Raw genomic sequence first — 13,145 nt, 5'->3', positions numbered from 1 at the left:
TCCTGTTCTCTAACAGCTAAGAATGTTAGAGAGACTGACAGATGTTGGATTAGATGGACAGTGACACTAAAGAAGGATTAAGATGGGGGTGAGGAAAAGGTTAAAACACGGAAGCTTACTTGACTTGCCAGATAAAGAGGCTATAGTAGACATCTACCAAATATCCACTGGGTACTACTGATACACAAGTAGATTTAGGAAATATCTGTAATACATTCTAACTTAATTAACTGCCTAGAGGCCAGAACTGAACACTATTAGAGCTCACATTGACCTCATTATTAAGACAAAGAAAGTTAAATATTTATTTTTCTTTTTACTTTCTTATTTCTACTCTTAGTTAGAGTGTTTAAAACCTTATATATTCCTGCTCCTCACAGTGCAAAACACTGCAGAATGACCCCTGCTGTAGTCAGCACTGTAAGTGAGAGAAGTAAACCTGTACAGTAAGAATAATCCAAAGACTATGGCTGTGTGTAGACAAAACAAGAGGCGTGTGCATATGACACTTTAAAGTGGGCTAAATGCTTTTGCACCACTTTAATGGTGTCGGTGTTTGCATGCCTTGGTGATGTATTGCACGTTAATTCCAGCCGCTGTAGGAAATTCAGTGGCATAATGCACCTTAAATGATTTGGGGTGCAGCAAACTAAAACTCCTCTGAGGAGTTTTAGTTTGCTGCCCCTACAGCCATGGAGAGAAGCACCAGGCTCCATGTAGCTCCAAGACTCTGTAGGAAGCCTTGGGAAAGCAGGCTCTGCCCAAGAAAAGCAGGGAGACTGATCCCCGCTCCCTCCTCCCCACCCCAACCCCCCTGAGCCTGCCCTCCTGCCTGAGCTGCACAGGGGCCCAGTGCTTCCCTCCGTGGCTGTGATGCCCCCCAGGACCATCCAAGCTGGGTGCCACTTGAGGAGGGGGAGGGGGGCACCGTTGCTGCCGAGGGAAGCACTAGCATCCCCCCACAGCCCAGCACCACTTTGTCCACCAGCAGCTCACCCTCCCCTCCCCACTGGACAGACAGATAAGTCAGCAGGGTGTGTGCATGACAAGGTATTTTTTAAAACCCACCACTTCAATTTAGGGCCCCCATTTCATCTACACACACTCTATGTAGTGCTATTTAGCATGCATGTGTGGCAACACATTTCTTTGAATTAAGCCATTCTTCCATTCTTTCAAAGCCACAGCTTCACTACTTTATAAGAGTGACTGAACATCAGCAGCAAGAGATATTTGAATAAATGCTGTCCTTTGGAATAGCATGAAAGTATTTTTTGGTTTTCTACAGTCTCTCCTCTATAACCTATGCACTCTTATCTGTGGGTTTGCTAAAGACATCACATTGTCTTGCACTGCATTTTCTAGCCCCAGGAGGTATGTTCTTTTCTGCTGTTCCACTCTCTCTTATTAATCTGTGTGATATATTGTTCCTTTCACCATTATATTAATCAAGCTCTATCATTCTACCTAGAAACTTTAATCACTTCATTGAACTGATGTAATCAGTACATGGCTGATATACTAGCTTTTGCACCTCTGGGCTCTGTATTTACAGCCCTGTTGTGCTCCTTTTATGTTCCATTGATCTATTTAAAAAAAAGAAGCAGCAGCAGCAGCACTACAGTATCTCTTGTCAATGGTGTACAATTAGTCCAATTAAAAAATCCCTGATAAACCAACCTTGCAATTTTGCTCTTGCCTTCCCACCATATTTTCAAAAACTTGTCAACAACAGCAACAGTCAGTACTGTAGTCTATCATTTTCAAATTGCAAAATGTGGCTTATTTTCTATTTGAAGAAGGCTCTTATATAGCAGCTAAGGTAAAGACCCTGTAATCCTGCATTAATAACAGAGATGGTACATAATGTGAACCACTCAAACAGACTTTTCCTAGTTTTCAAATGCAAATAGGAGTTAAGAAGAAAAGAAAGGAAAAGATTATAGTTATGCTTTATTTTTAATCTCTGTTGCTGAAGGAGAAAGCTCCTTGCTCTTGGCAATAGGGCTAGAAAATCCTTTACAAGGATGCAAATGCATGCTGTGTGCTTCATGCCTGCATCTGCTTTCAAGCACACACAATGAGGAACACATGCAGTGGGCTGAGATTTTGCAGATCTCCTGTTTGAATGCCAGTATAAGCCAGTTTCTAGAGGCTCTGAAACATGCCCCCCCCCCCAAAAAAAAAAAAAGCCCTCAAAATCCTCAACCCCACTCCAGTGTTTGATAGGGGATATTTATCTAAATGTCCTTGCGTTTGTAGAGGCAAACATTCTTAAGGGTGGTATCTTTTATTGGGTCAACTCTCTAGCTGCACTAGACATTGGCAAACATTCAGGTATCACAATACCCTTCCTTAGGCCTCTGGGAGAGAAGCAGACACAGCAAAGCTAAAACATCTGTAGGCTGTAAATCTGAAAGTGGGTCTGAAAACATGGCATGGAAAAAATCTCAGTTTTCAAGGAGAAGTGTTATGCCAATATGGGTATAGAAGTGACCACCACATGCATAGTGGTTTTGCCCAAATCTCCCGTGAGGTAATATTTCTCTGGAAGAAACAGAAGGTATTAATCAAATTTCATTTTAACAATGCTAGAACTAATGTTTACTGTTATAAGCTAGCAGGGAACTCACCTCCTTCTGCATGTTTTTCATCCTTGATACAAGTAGCATGTAAAGAACCATTTGGATCACAGGAACATGGCTGACATGGATTATGGTCACTTGGTAATACCTACACCAAAAAGAATATGAGTGAGTTTCAAAATAAAAATGATCTGACCTTTTAAAATTTAAAAACTAGTATGGTTTTTTAAAAATATAGAAAAACAAACAAAATCATAATCTGCTCAGGTGATTTAACAGTAATTGAAATGGCCCCTTCAAATCAGCCTATTAATTCACTATTCAGTCTAGATATTAACCTTAGCTTAGCTATTCAATTTTTACCAGAAAGATGCTCAAATATTTGAGCCGCAAACGTCATGTACATTAATGATTTTTTAATGCAAGCTGTCAACAAAAATATATTAGCGCTCTTTAAATTAAAGTGAATAAAAGCGCAGTTCAGTATTTAAACAACCCCTGGCTTTTAATACTGAAATTCTGTATCACCATGATAACAAATGAGAAGTCCCAATTATAAACAGAACAATTCATTTACACTGAAGTTCAGTGACATGCAATAATTAAAACAAGATAAAAGAAGAAAAGTGAAGATTAGACAACTGAACAATTCCTTTCATCTTTCAAAACATTACTCAAGACCTGAACTATATTCTAATATTATGCCTGAGATAAAAACTAAGTGTTAGAGTAATATAGGCGCCCAGAATTCCATCAGTCATGTAAGCAGCAATGGATTTAAAGAACAAAGCATGGAAATCAGTGTTGACTAGTTTATGGCTGGTAAATGCAATCATGCTTCCCTCTGTGAGTCCCCAACCACCCAAGGAGCCCATGCAGCTGCTCCTTTCATTTAGTTGCTTTCTACTCGATGTTGCTTGATGAACTGGCCACAAGGAAGCAGTCAAGCAGCAAAGAGCTATTACTTTTCCTGCAAAAGCTCACTAACACTTCCATTCTGTGCCTGATCCCCATTACAAGCCAGATCCAGGATGGCTGCAACACATGCTCATCTGTGCATTTTCATGCCTAACCCATAGTTCAGGACGCTTTACACTGACAAAACCTTTTTCGAAAAGAAAAAGTGCCTGAACTACACTGAACTTTGAGAATGTCTTCATATTGTTATTCCATTACTGTTAAGGCAAAAGTAGTAAGAGTAAAATTTCCAAATGTCTAAGTGGTTTAGGAGCACATATACCATTGAATGCCAATTGGGTTTGACCAGTTAAGGGTTTAAAAAAAGCCCACATCAGAGGACTCAATATACAAGAATTCCATTCTCAGCATAGCTAAACTCTTCCTTTGTGATCTGGACAACTCACAAGTCATACGTTCAAAAAAAGTATGGTTCTCCTGTATTGTCAGAAATCTGCCCACATTTTCGTTGCTCACAGCCTGGGATACAAACATAGTAACTGCTCAAGATTATGTGAGCATAGTAACTCTTCGACTTGTGCTGTAAGGTTAGTCAATCAATTGCTGAAGACAGATCAAAACTCTTTTTTAAACATGCTCTACTACTGCTACTCATGGCCTCAGTTAAGGTCAAGATGGAGTATCACCTGCAATACCTAATGAAGAGTTTCTGAAGAGATTTCCCAACCTTGGTTGAAGTTGACGGCATTGACAGAACACCTTAAAGAACATCAGTGGCTACATCTGTTTGACAGACTGCACTTAAATCATGATCAAGGCCTGGAGATCATAGCAATCAGGCTTACAAATATCACTGCTATATTTAAACAGCTTTTAAAAATTACAGATTCTCTTTTCCCTTAGCTCCACCACCCAGCAACAATTACAGCAATATTTCCCTGCTATCTGAGGGTGCACGTTCAAAATCTCTACTGATGCAAAAGCCGTGTTTACAGGATCACATCCTCCTTTAACTCAAACTGAAATTCTAGCTGCAGGCCCTGACCTCAAATACATTCTTTCGTATCAACCCAATTTGCTTTCATATTCCCAGGAACATTTACTTTACAAATTTCCAACTGTGAAAGATGGCTAGTAGGCTGTCAGAATTAGAACTTAACCTTCATAAAATGGCAATCAAAAGCATTTCTTCTGTACTTAATAACCTAACTTTTTACACACAAGTGATGGCTTGAACTACAAGAAATATATAAAGGCAACGGAAGAGCATATTTTACCTCTTTTGGCCTGAAGTAGCCATCAATGCAGGTCTCGCAGTTTATGCCTGCAGTGTGACTTGCGCAATTAATGCATACTCCACCCCCAATGTATTCTCCATAGACATTCAAACTCTGATTTCTGTCTGCAATAGTCTGATTATAGTAACATTCTTTTGTCTTCCCATGACAATTGCATGCTGGAAAACAAACAAACAAACAGAGACAACTATATTAGCAAAGATCACATCCAGGCTATAGACATGAAGAATTACTGAAGTATTAATAGCATTCATTCTTTCATTATTTTGACTTCTGTGCCATGTACATTGAAACAAATAGCACACTTACTCCTCAGCTTACTGCTTCTTCAGCCCTTAAAAATAATATGGTCCATTCACAAATGGTGCCTGGATTCCCGTATGTTATTTTTTCTGGGTTTTATCTTGGGGGTGGGGGTGGAATCTAAAAGCTTTTTTAACAATGCAGTCAATTTTAAACTAGTAATCCCATATTTTTCTGAATGCACACATTGTTCATGAAAAGATTAAGTACCATAAGGCGTACAAAAATACAAGCTCTACAAAAAGCTATTCAAATTTTAAAACTGTTATTGTCTCTTTAATTTTCACCAAAGCTAAATAGGAAGGTTAATGAGAGCCCTCTATTTACATACAATACATACTGGAGCTTGGCAGAACAGCAAGTCTGAAGCAAAAATCCTTCATCTTTCATAAGAGTTCAGATTTAAATCTACTCCCCTCTTTCCCACCCCCATCTGCATGCACCCTCACATCCCCCATTTTTGGTTTCAGTAGGACCCTGAAAGTGCAGCAAAAGAGAATATTAGTTCTGTTCATGAACTAATGGCGGGAGGAAAAAGCCTGCAAGATCTCAGCAGAACTGAATCAAATGCCTAGCAATGACTTGGCCCAAGATCCCAAACTGTAAGTACAACTTCACCAGGATACAGACAACACTTCTGCAACCCATCTTTAATATTTGGTAAATGAAGTTTGGCACCTTATTTGTATACATACATGTTGATAATTATCACTTCCAGATTCTAATAAGCAGGAATTCCCCATTCAAAGCTAACTGGGATGTCAGGGAATCATTTTGCTGACCTCAGGGTGCTTTAGATGAGATCCTAGGTGTCCATCTACAATTTTAGGTACAACCTTACACCCAAATCATTACAGAAATCAGATAAAAATGAATTATTAGAATAAATGTAGCTGCCCTTCTTTCATAGTGTGTTTTGGAAGCACATATACAGTGTAACATTCCATTTTAGCATGTTCAGAAATTAAAAAGGTTTGTGATATTTGCAGGTGAGCTGTTAAGCTACAGTAATGATTACTCTTATTAGGGTTAATCAGAAAATCTATTTCCAACCTGTTTGGATATCCTGATATTTTAAATGCTTTTTACTCTGAATCTGAGCACAAAAAAGTCATAATATGAGAATCTGTCATGAAAAGTAAATTCTTCAATATTTTAAGTAGGAGTGGAGTGTTGTAGCTGCAATGGTCCAGGATAGGGTTGTCCAAATTGTAAGCCATGCGGATGTTCTGCATGCCCACGCAGTTACCCTGCTCATCACTGCACTACATAGGTATATCAGTGCGATTCCCCAATGCTCTGTAATAGATGCCTGTGCATGTATCCCCACCACCCAATGCTGCACCATGCAGGTACAATCCTTCCTCCACATGGTACCCCATTCCCCGCCCCCCCGGCACAGCTCCAGAGTCACCCAAGAAGTGGACACCAAAGGAGGGATGGGGGAGCCTAGAGATGCCACCTGCTACTGCAGCTGGAGTGATGAGGGGAGCAGCAGCTGAGAAAGAGCTCAGAGGCTGCACATTCAGCCCTCCCAGGCAGCATGTGGCCTGTGGGCCACCAGTTGAACAGCCCATGTCAAGGAAATATTGAGGGACAAGGCATTTTTTGATCTCTTTCATTGGACCAGCAGTATGGATGGGACAAGCTTTCTGATGTATTGAATTGTTCAGTTTCGATAAGCAAAAATATTTGGTTTTGATGAAGGGAAAACATTTCTATAAAATATTAAATGTGTGTAAAAATATATTGGGGGTGCTGTACAGACAAATGTAGGTGTCTCACTGTGCATGTGAAGGCATGAGTTCAGGCCATGATTTAGTTATACTCATAGCAAAGGCTATCCCCAGTTGACTTGGATGTAGATGGGTACCTGGTTATTCCACCTGGAGATGTTTCCACATCACTCCCTTGTGTGCCACTAGCTACAGAATCTGGTGTGCCTTAACTATGCTAGCCCACTGGGCTAATGACAGGCAGATGGACCTTTGACAAATATCCTAAAACATATACTTTCATATAAAAGCTGCAATGAATCAAAATAAAAGCATTTTCTTTTATCAAAACAAGGTTCTGACATTATCAAAACAAAAAGAGAAAGCCAAAATGATTTGTTGACTTCCTACACTCAAAAATCTTCATCAAAATTGACATGTTCTCACAAAATACTTCAATTCCAACAAAATGTCATGTTCCTACACAAAAAACTGCTCAGTTAATTTTTTTTTTCTTTTTCTTCCTTTTCTTTTCTTCTGGCAGCTGTAACTATTGTGAGATTAAAAAAAAAAAAAAATAGAGTAGTTCCCAAGAGCAACGTGTGCTTTACAAACAAAATGGATTCTAAAGATATAGTTAGATTGAATGTTCACAGTGAATCACAGGTTAAGCTCTCTCTCTCGCTCTCTCTTTTCTCTTGTTGCTTTTTAACTTACGTTCACACTCATGTTTGGCCAGGAAAGTCCCAGCATGCCAAGGTTTTTGATTGAAACCGGGACAGCACTGGTCACAGGTCTTTCCACATGTGTTGTGCTCACATTCACAAATGGATTCCTAATTGATATAGAAAATAAGGAAAAGTTATTAACACCATGTGATGATCTGGAGCTTCTTTATATAATTTATAAATTCTAGTTAATATTAGGAAACAGTTACTATGAAAATTTCCATTTTCTGTAATGTCTCTGTGTATCCAGCTTAGGTTGTCACCTAGCACAGTGGTACCCAACCTTTTTGCCCTGTGGGCTAGATGGGCAGTGCCAGGTGGGCTCACTCCTGCACGTGGGGCCAGCACAGGGGGGGCCCATTCAGCTGCAGGAAGTATGCAGCCCAACCCCAATCTAGACATGTGGGGGTTGGGGGTTCGGGTGAAGAAGCCATGATCCAGACACACAGGGGATGGGGCAGAGTGGCCCCAATCCAGACACATGGGGGAGCTGAGGAGCAGCCTAGCCATGATCCAGATGGGATAGGTGGGATGGAGTGGCTCCTATCCAGATGCAAGGGTAGCAGGGAGCAGCCCAGCCCAATCCGGATGCACCGGGGGTGGGTCTGGTCCCAATTTTACTGCTTGGCAGTGGCATGGGCAAGACTGGACCCCCCTGTGTGGAGCTTCAACTGCTCCTCAGCTGCCAGTTTTTCCAGGAATCCCCGCAAGCTGAATTTCGTGGCTCTGCAGGCCAGATTTAGCCCCGCTCTAACATATACCAACCACACTAAAAAAAATTATTTAAACTTAGAAGCTCTGCTTCAACTGAATAATTGGTATACTAAGGAAGTTAGCTGTATCTAGGAAAAGTTGAACCTCTTACCTATTTCATTTGGGGAACAGAAACAGGACTGAAAAGAGCAAAGAAGCCAAGGTATTGATATACAAACAGCCCCACAGAGCCACACTGGTAGCCTTTGGGCAGAGAAAAGCAGAGAAAGCCATACTTTCATAATGTGGAGACTTCAGTTTAGCTGTGGGATAAATCAAGTCCAGTGACAGCAAGCTGAGCTGGAGACACTCCATAGTATTGGAAATAAAATATAAGTTGCACGGAAGGGACTCTGGATAACAAACCAAGGATGTTCCAGACAGAGAGAAGTGAGGCATGCAAATGTATGTAGGTTATATTACGTGTGTGTGTGTGTGTGTGTGTGTGTGTGTGTGTGTGTGTGTGTGTGTGTGTGTGTGTGTGTGTGTCATATACTTTTGAAGAGAGGTCTTTAAAAGTTAGTAGTCTAGCATGCCCATGACTGGTTTTCCGGGAGACGGTAAGTAAATTACAAGGGAATCCTAGGGAGTTGGTAATATTTCTAGGGCTACTCAGTCAAACCACAGGTCCCCACTCTAAGAAGTTTAACTAGAATAACTTCAGACTAATATAAAGTCTACAGGTCTTAAACCAGGGACAGTCTCTGACTTTGCTTAAGCACACTAAGGACAGTGAATCAGGACCCAATGCAGCAATCGGATGAATTTCAAAAAGGGAAATTAAACTAGATCTGTGACAGCATCATGTTTGGTTAAAGCATAGAGTAGAGGACCAAGAAAAGAGCTTTGAGACAAATACATCTCATTAATATAAGAAAACCAATTCATTCAGGACATGTATCTTTTTATATTATCTAGATATCTTCATGCATTATATTTAAAATCTAGTTCTCTTCATACATCTGAAATATTCAAGTGTCCTTTTCCAGTAAAGCATTTATGCAAATTAATATAAACAGTCTACCTAGATCAGATTCTGTGTGCACTTCATTTACTTTGTTGTACTTATAATAATTTTAAAACAATTTAGGCAACATAAATTTACTCAGAGGTAAAACCAGATACTTCACAATACTGCAACCCCTCCCTGTGTTGCACAGGCAGAACATGCAAACAGTTTCTCCAGAGAACCTATTCTGGGTCTGTAATATGAGCATTATTCCTCCAAGGCAGGTTCAATGCAAACAAATAATACTGAGGCTAAGATCGTAGTGTGACAGCTGTTCAATGAGAGTAACTGCAGGAATCGTTCAGCATTTGCTATAAAGATCATTATTCAAAAAGCTTATAAGGATTAAATAAGTAAGATTTTACACAATTTTAATGGGTTTCTGTAAACATTTCCTTTTTTTGTTTAAAAGAATAATATAAAATGGTTATTTTCTATTAATCCTACAGAATGGCTCAATATCCTAAATAAATATTTTAGTTTTCCTATCTTCTCTATAAGGGAAAACTCAGGGTAGAAATATTACAATCTACTTAGTAACAGCATTATAGAGCTAGGTAGTTATTTCAGAGTTAGTGTTTAAGGCCAGGTACAGACATTACTTTTACCTGTATAAGTGATTGGAAACCAGTTTATACCTGTAACAGGACAGATATTTGGTGCACACAGACTGGTTCAAAAATGACAGAATCCAGTCTAAGATTTGTACCCTGCACCAAAGGGCGAATGTATGTTCGGTTCGCTACTGATCTAAATTACAACACTTACAGAAAAACCACATAACTTAAATCAATTCCACCTTGGGCTTTTTGAATGTCTGGTCCTAGACTATGTGTACACACATGTGCCTGGAATTGGGAGGTGGAGGAGCAAACTTAAGCTAGGCTTTTTGTTTGATTCTGATTTTTTTTTAATTTCCGGATAGAGTTGATCTTAAAAGGATAAACATATAGAAGAAAAAAAAAAAATGAACCAGCTCATGATTTTCAAGAGCAATCAGGAAATGTTAACTGAACAATAAACTAATATGGTCAATAGTAGGACTATCATTTATTTACAGCATAGGCATAACTAAGTGTGTTAGCCCCCTGGGCCAGGGGGGAGGGAAGGGCACGTGTGTGCTGAGCACCAGAAACTGTGGGGAGGAAGGATGCCAAGCATGAGAGACCTACCTCCATGCATACAGGCTGCAGCTGCAGCACAGGCAACCTAGCAGCTGCCCTTCTAGTGTCTTCTCAAAATCAATGTCCTGCTCACCCACCCCTCATTACACTAGTGATGTACAGGCATCCATTAAATTAGTAAAAATATACTTAAGAAAAATCTTGATTAATATCATGGAAGAAAAGAAATACTGACTTACAAAGTTCTTCATTCTGATTGCCAAAATTGTTGTACTCTGGCACAGGTTTTGATTATACTAAATGAATAGCATATACCAAATCACAGAATTCTGTATATGGGAAACTTAATAAGTTTATGGTCTGCATCATAAATGAGACACTCAGAAATATACATACATTTGTTTCTGGATCCAACGGACAAGCCCTTGCATGGCCAGAGCAGATACACATGCCTCCAACTGATATATCTTTTATGGAATAATAATACTGTAAGACAAAACAGAAGAGGAATTGCCTTGTGCATGGCAAGCTGCAGGTGACTTGAGTTCAAACTTCTTTCCTTGTAATAGAACTGTCAGCTCTTATTTTATTCCTTTTTTGATCTACTGCAAATACAGAAGATGGTATAGTAGGTAACTGTTTCATGATCAACAGATTCAGGCCCAAGTAACACAGAAATGGGATCATATTTTCTGCTGGTATGAAGTGGTGTAGCTCAATGCAAGTCTGTGGGCTGCATCAGTTTTCACAGCAGAGAATATGGCTTACCAATTCTTAAACAATTCTCACATATAAACCAAATAAAGGCTGACAGATGCATAAGATAAAATGAGCAGGTCAAATGTAATGGATTTTACTCCCCTGAAGAAAGAAAACTCGGAACACACAGTGAAAGGAGTGGCTAATAATGGAGAAAGGCTATCAGGCTTTGACTTAGGGGGCTCTTGATGTCCATTTTCACCTTGCAGAAATTCATTCATATCCATTTTTTTCTCCCCAAACAGTCAGGATTACCCATTCCTGAGTTGGAGCTCATGTCATTATCATGTTTCCTACAAGCAACAGTAGGATGCCAGATGAAGTCCTGAAATGGTAGGTACTAAATTATGGAAAGCTAAATGAAAATACATAGTAACTACTGTGCAGAAATGTATACACAGTTCTGCATCCTCTCTTTCCTTTTAAACTGATCGGGTAATAACAACAATAACAATAATAAATAACAAATCAGAAGGATAGTTGGTTTAGTGCAATAATGTGTTCAAGGAAATTTAAATGAAGAGGTGCCAGAAGGGTCACAAGGAATTATCGATCAGCAACATCCTACTGAATATCATAATCTCCAAATTTTATATTCAAAGCAGCACAGGCAGTGGCTTCTCACATTAATAACACTGTTAAACAAAAAATGTAAACAAACTCTCTTCTGCTCCTGAAAGGGAAACAAAACACAGAAGAAGGGGGAGCTATTTATCTGTCACCAAGAGTTTGGCAGCTAAACAACAGCTACTCATATTCTTTCAAGGTTCCCTATGGTGATGAAAGGCAGGTATAGTATTGCTAAAACCAACATAATTCCTATGCATGCAGTTCTGTGATTTGGCCAGAACTTACCCTCCTCGTAACTATGGGGTCTATTTCAGTGGGATCTTTGTAAGCGAACATCATTAAATCAGCATTCAGTGTTCGTATCCTCTGAAACCTCAAACGAATAAAACGCGCTGAAGTGAATTCCAGCAGTACTGGGGAAGGATCATCAGCGCTAGGCCGTCCATTGATCAGTGATGTGTGAATCTAAAAAGAGAGAATTATTAAAATGATCAAGTAAAACTTTTATTGCCTGTGAAGCTGCCAGCAAGTGTCACTGATATCAGGACAATACAAGCAAGAGGACAAAGGAATGTATTCTATTTCAAATATATTCATTTTGAGAAAGCCAATACAATATTTCCGGGTGGGTAAGCTTCCACTTGTTCTAAATCCAGAGTGGTTTACAATTAAAGCTCATTGGTTGATTCCAGCCAAACAACATACAAATGCTTAATGATAATGCCCATGCCTTATGCAGATACATTCTTCTATTCTAGGCTGATCTGCCATGGAATCTGCATGCTTGAATCACTAAGCAAACTGAAACCATTCAACAAAATGAAGGGAAAGAAATTAGTAGTGGGAAGTGTTCTTGAAAGTCCTGCCAGGAAAAAAAAACCAACCCTCATATATAGCTAAATACCATTACTGAGCACCTTTTGGAAAACCAAAACACCTCATCCTGGAATCCTGAATATTACATCCTGATGGGGATAGATGGTACCGACTAAAGAATAGGAAGGGAGCAACTTGATTTTCAGATTCCATGCTGAATATGCAGGGCTGGAATGGAGAATGAAGAAGCTATCTATATTATTTTTTATGACTATCATATGCACCTCAGCTTCATATTCTAATATTATCCTGTCTGACCCACAGAATTAAATTAAAAATGGCTGGGGGAAACTAAAGAGGAAATGAAACCCTGATGAAGATACGGTATCATTAGGAAGAATACCAACTGGCCTTAAGGAAATAGTGAGGGAGTTATTAATTAATAAAGCCCACTTTCCTACCTTAGAACAGGCTAACACCTTAATTTTTCCCTGAGCCTGGGATCAAGTAACATCAAACCACAAAAATCTCTAGCCTAAAAAGAAAATGGTTGAGAAGTCAATAGCT

The 13,145-nt window shown here is 39.4% G+C and overlaps 1 protein-coding gene across 1 annotated transcript in view; it reads right to left on the bottom strand.

Annotated features, from left to right (window-relative positions):
* LAMA2 (laminin subunit alpha 2) overlaps positions 1-13,145 on the bottom strand; it is a 559,328-nt gene that overhangs the window by 356,411 nt on the left and 189,772 nt on the right. The window contains exons 6-10 of the mRNA XM_006029173.3: positions 12,048-12,227; positions 10,830-10,919; positions 7,537-7,654; positions 4,781-4,959; positions 2,634-2,733 (exon numbers count right to left, since the gene is read on the bottom strand). Coding sequence (XP_006029235.2) covers positions 2,634-2,733; positions 4,781-4,959; positions 7,537-7,654; positions 10,830-10,919; positions 12,048-12,227 — 667 coding nt within the window. The remainder of the gene's footprint in view (positions 1-2,633; positions 2,734-4,780; positions 4,960-7,536; positions 7,655-10,829; positions 10,920-12,047; positions 12,228-13,145) is intronic.

Source organism: Alligator sinensis, unplaced genomic scaffold (genome assembly GCF_000455745.1).
Source record: "Alligator sinensis unplaced genomic scaffold, ASM45574v1 scaffold889_1, whole genome shotgun sequence".
NCBI lineage: Eukaryota > Metazoa > Chordata > Crocodylia > Alligatoridae > Alligator > Alligator sinensis.
This window is presented reverse-complemented; position numbering and strand designations above follow the sequence as displayed.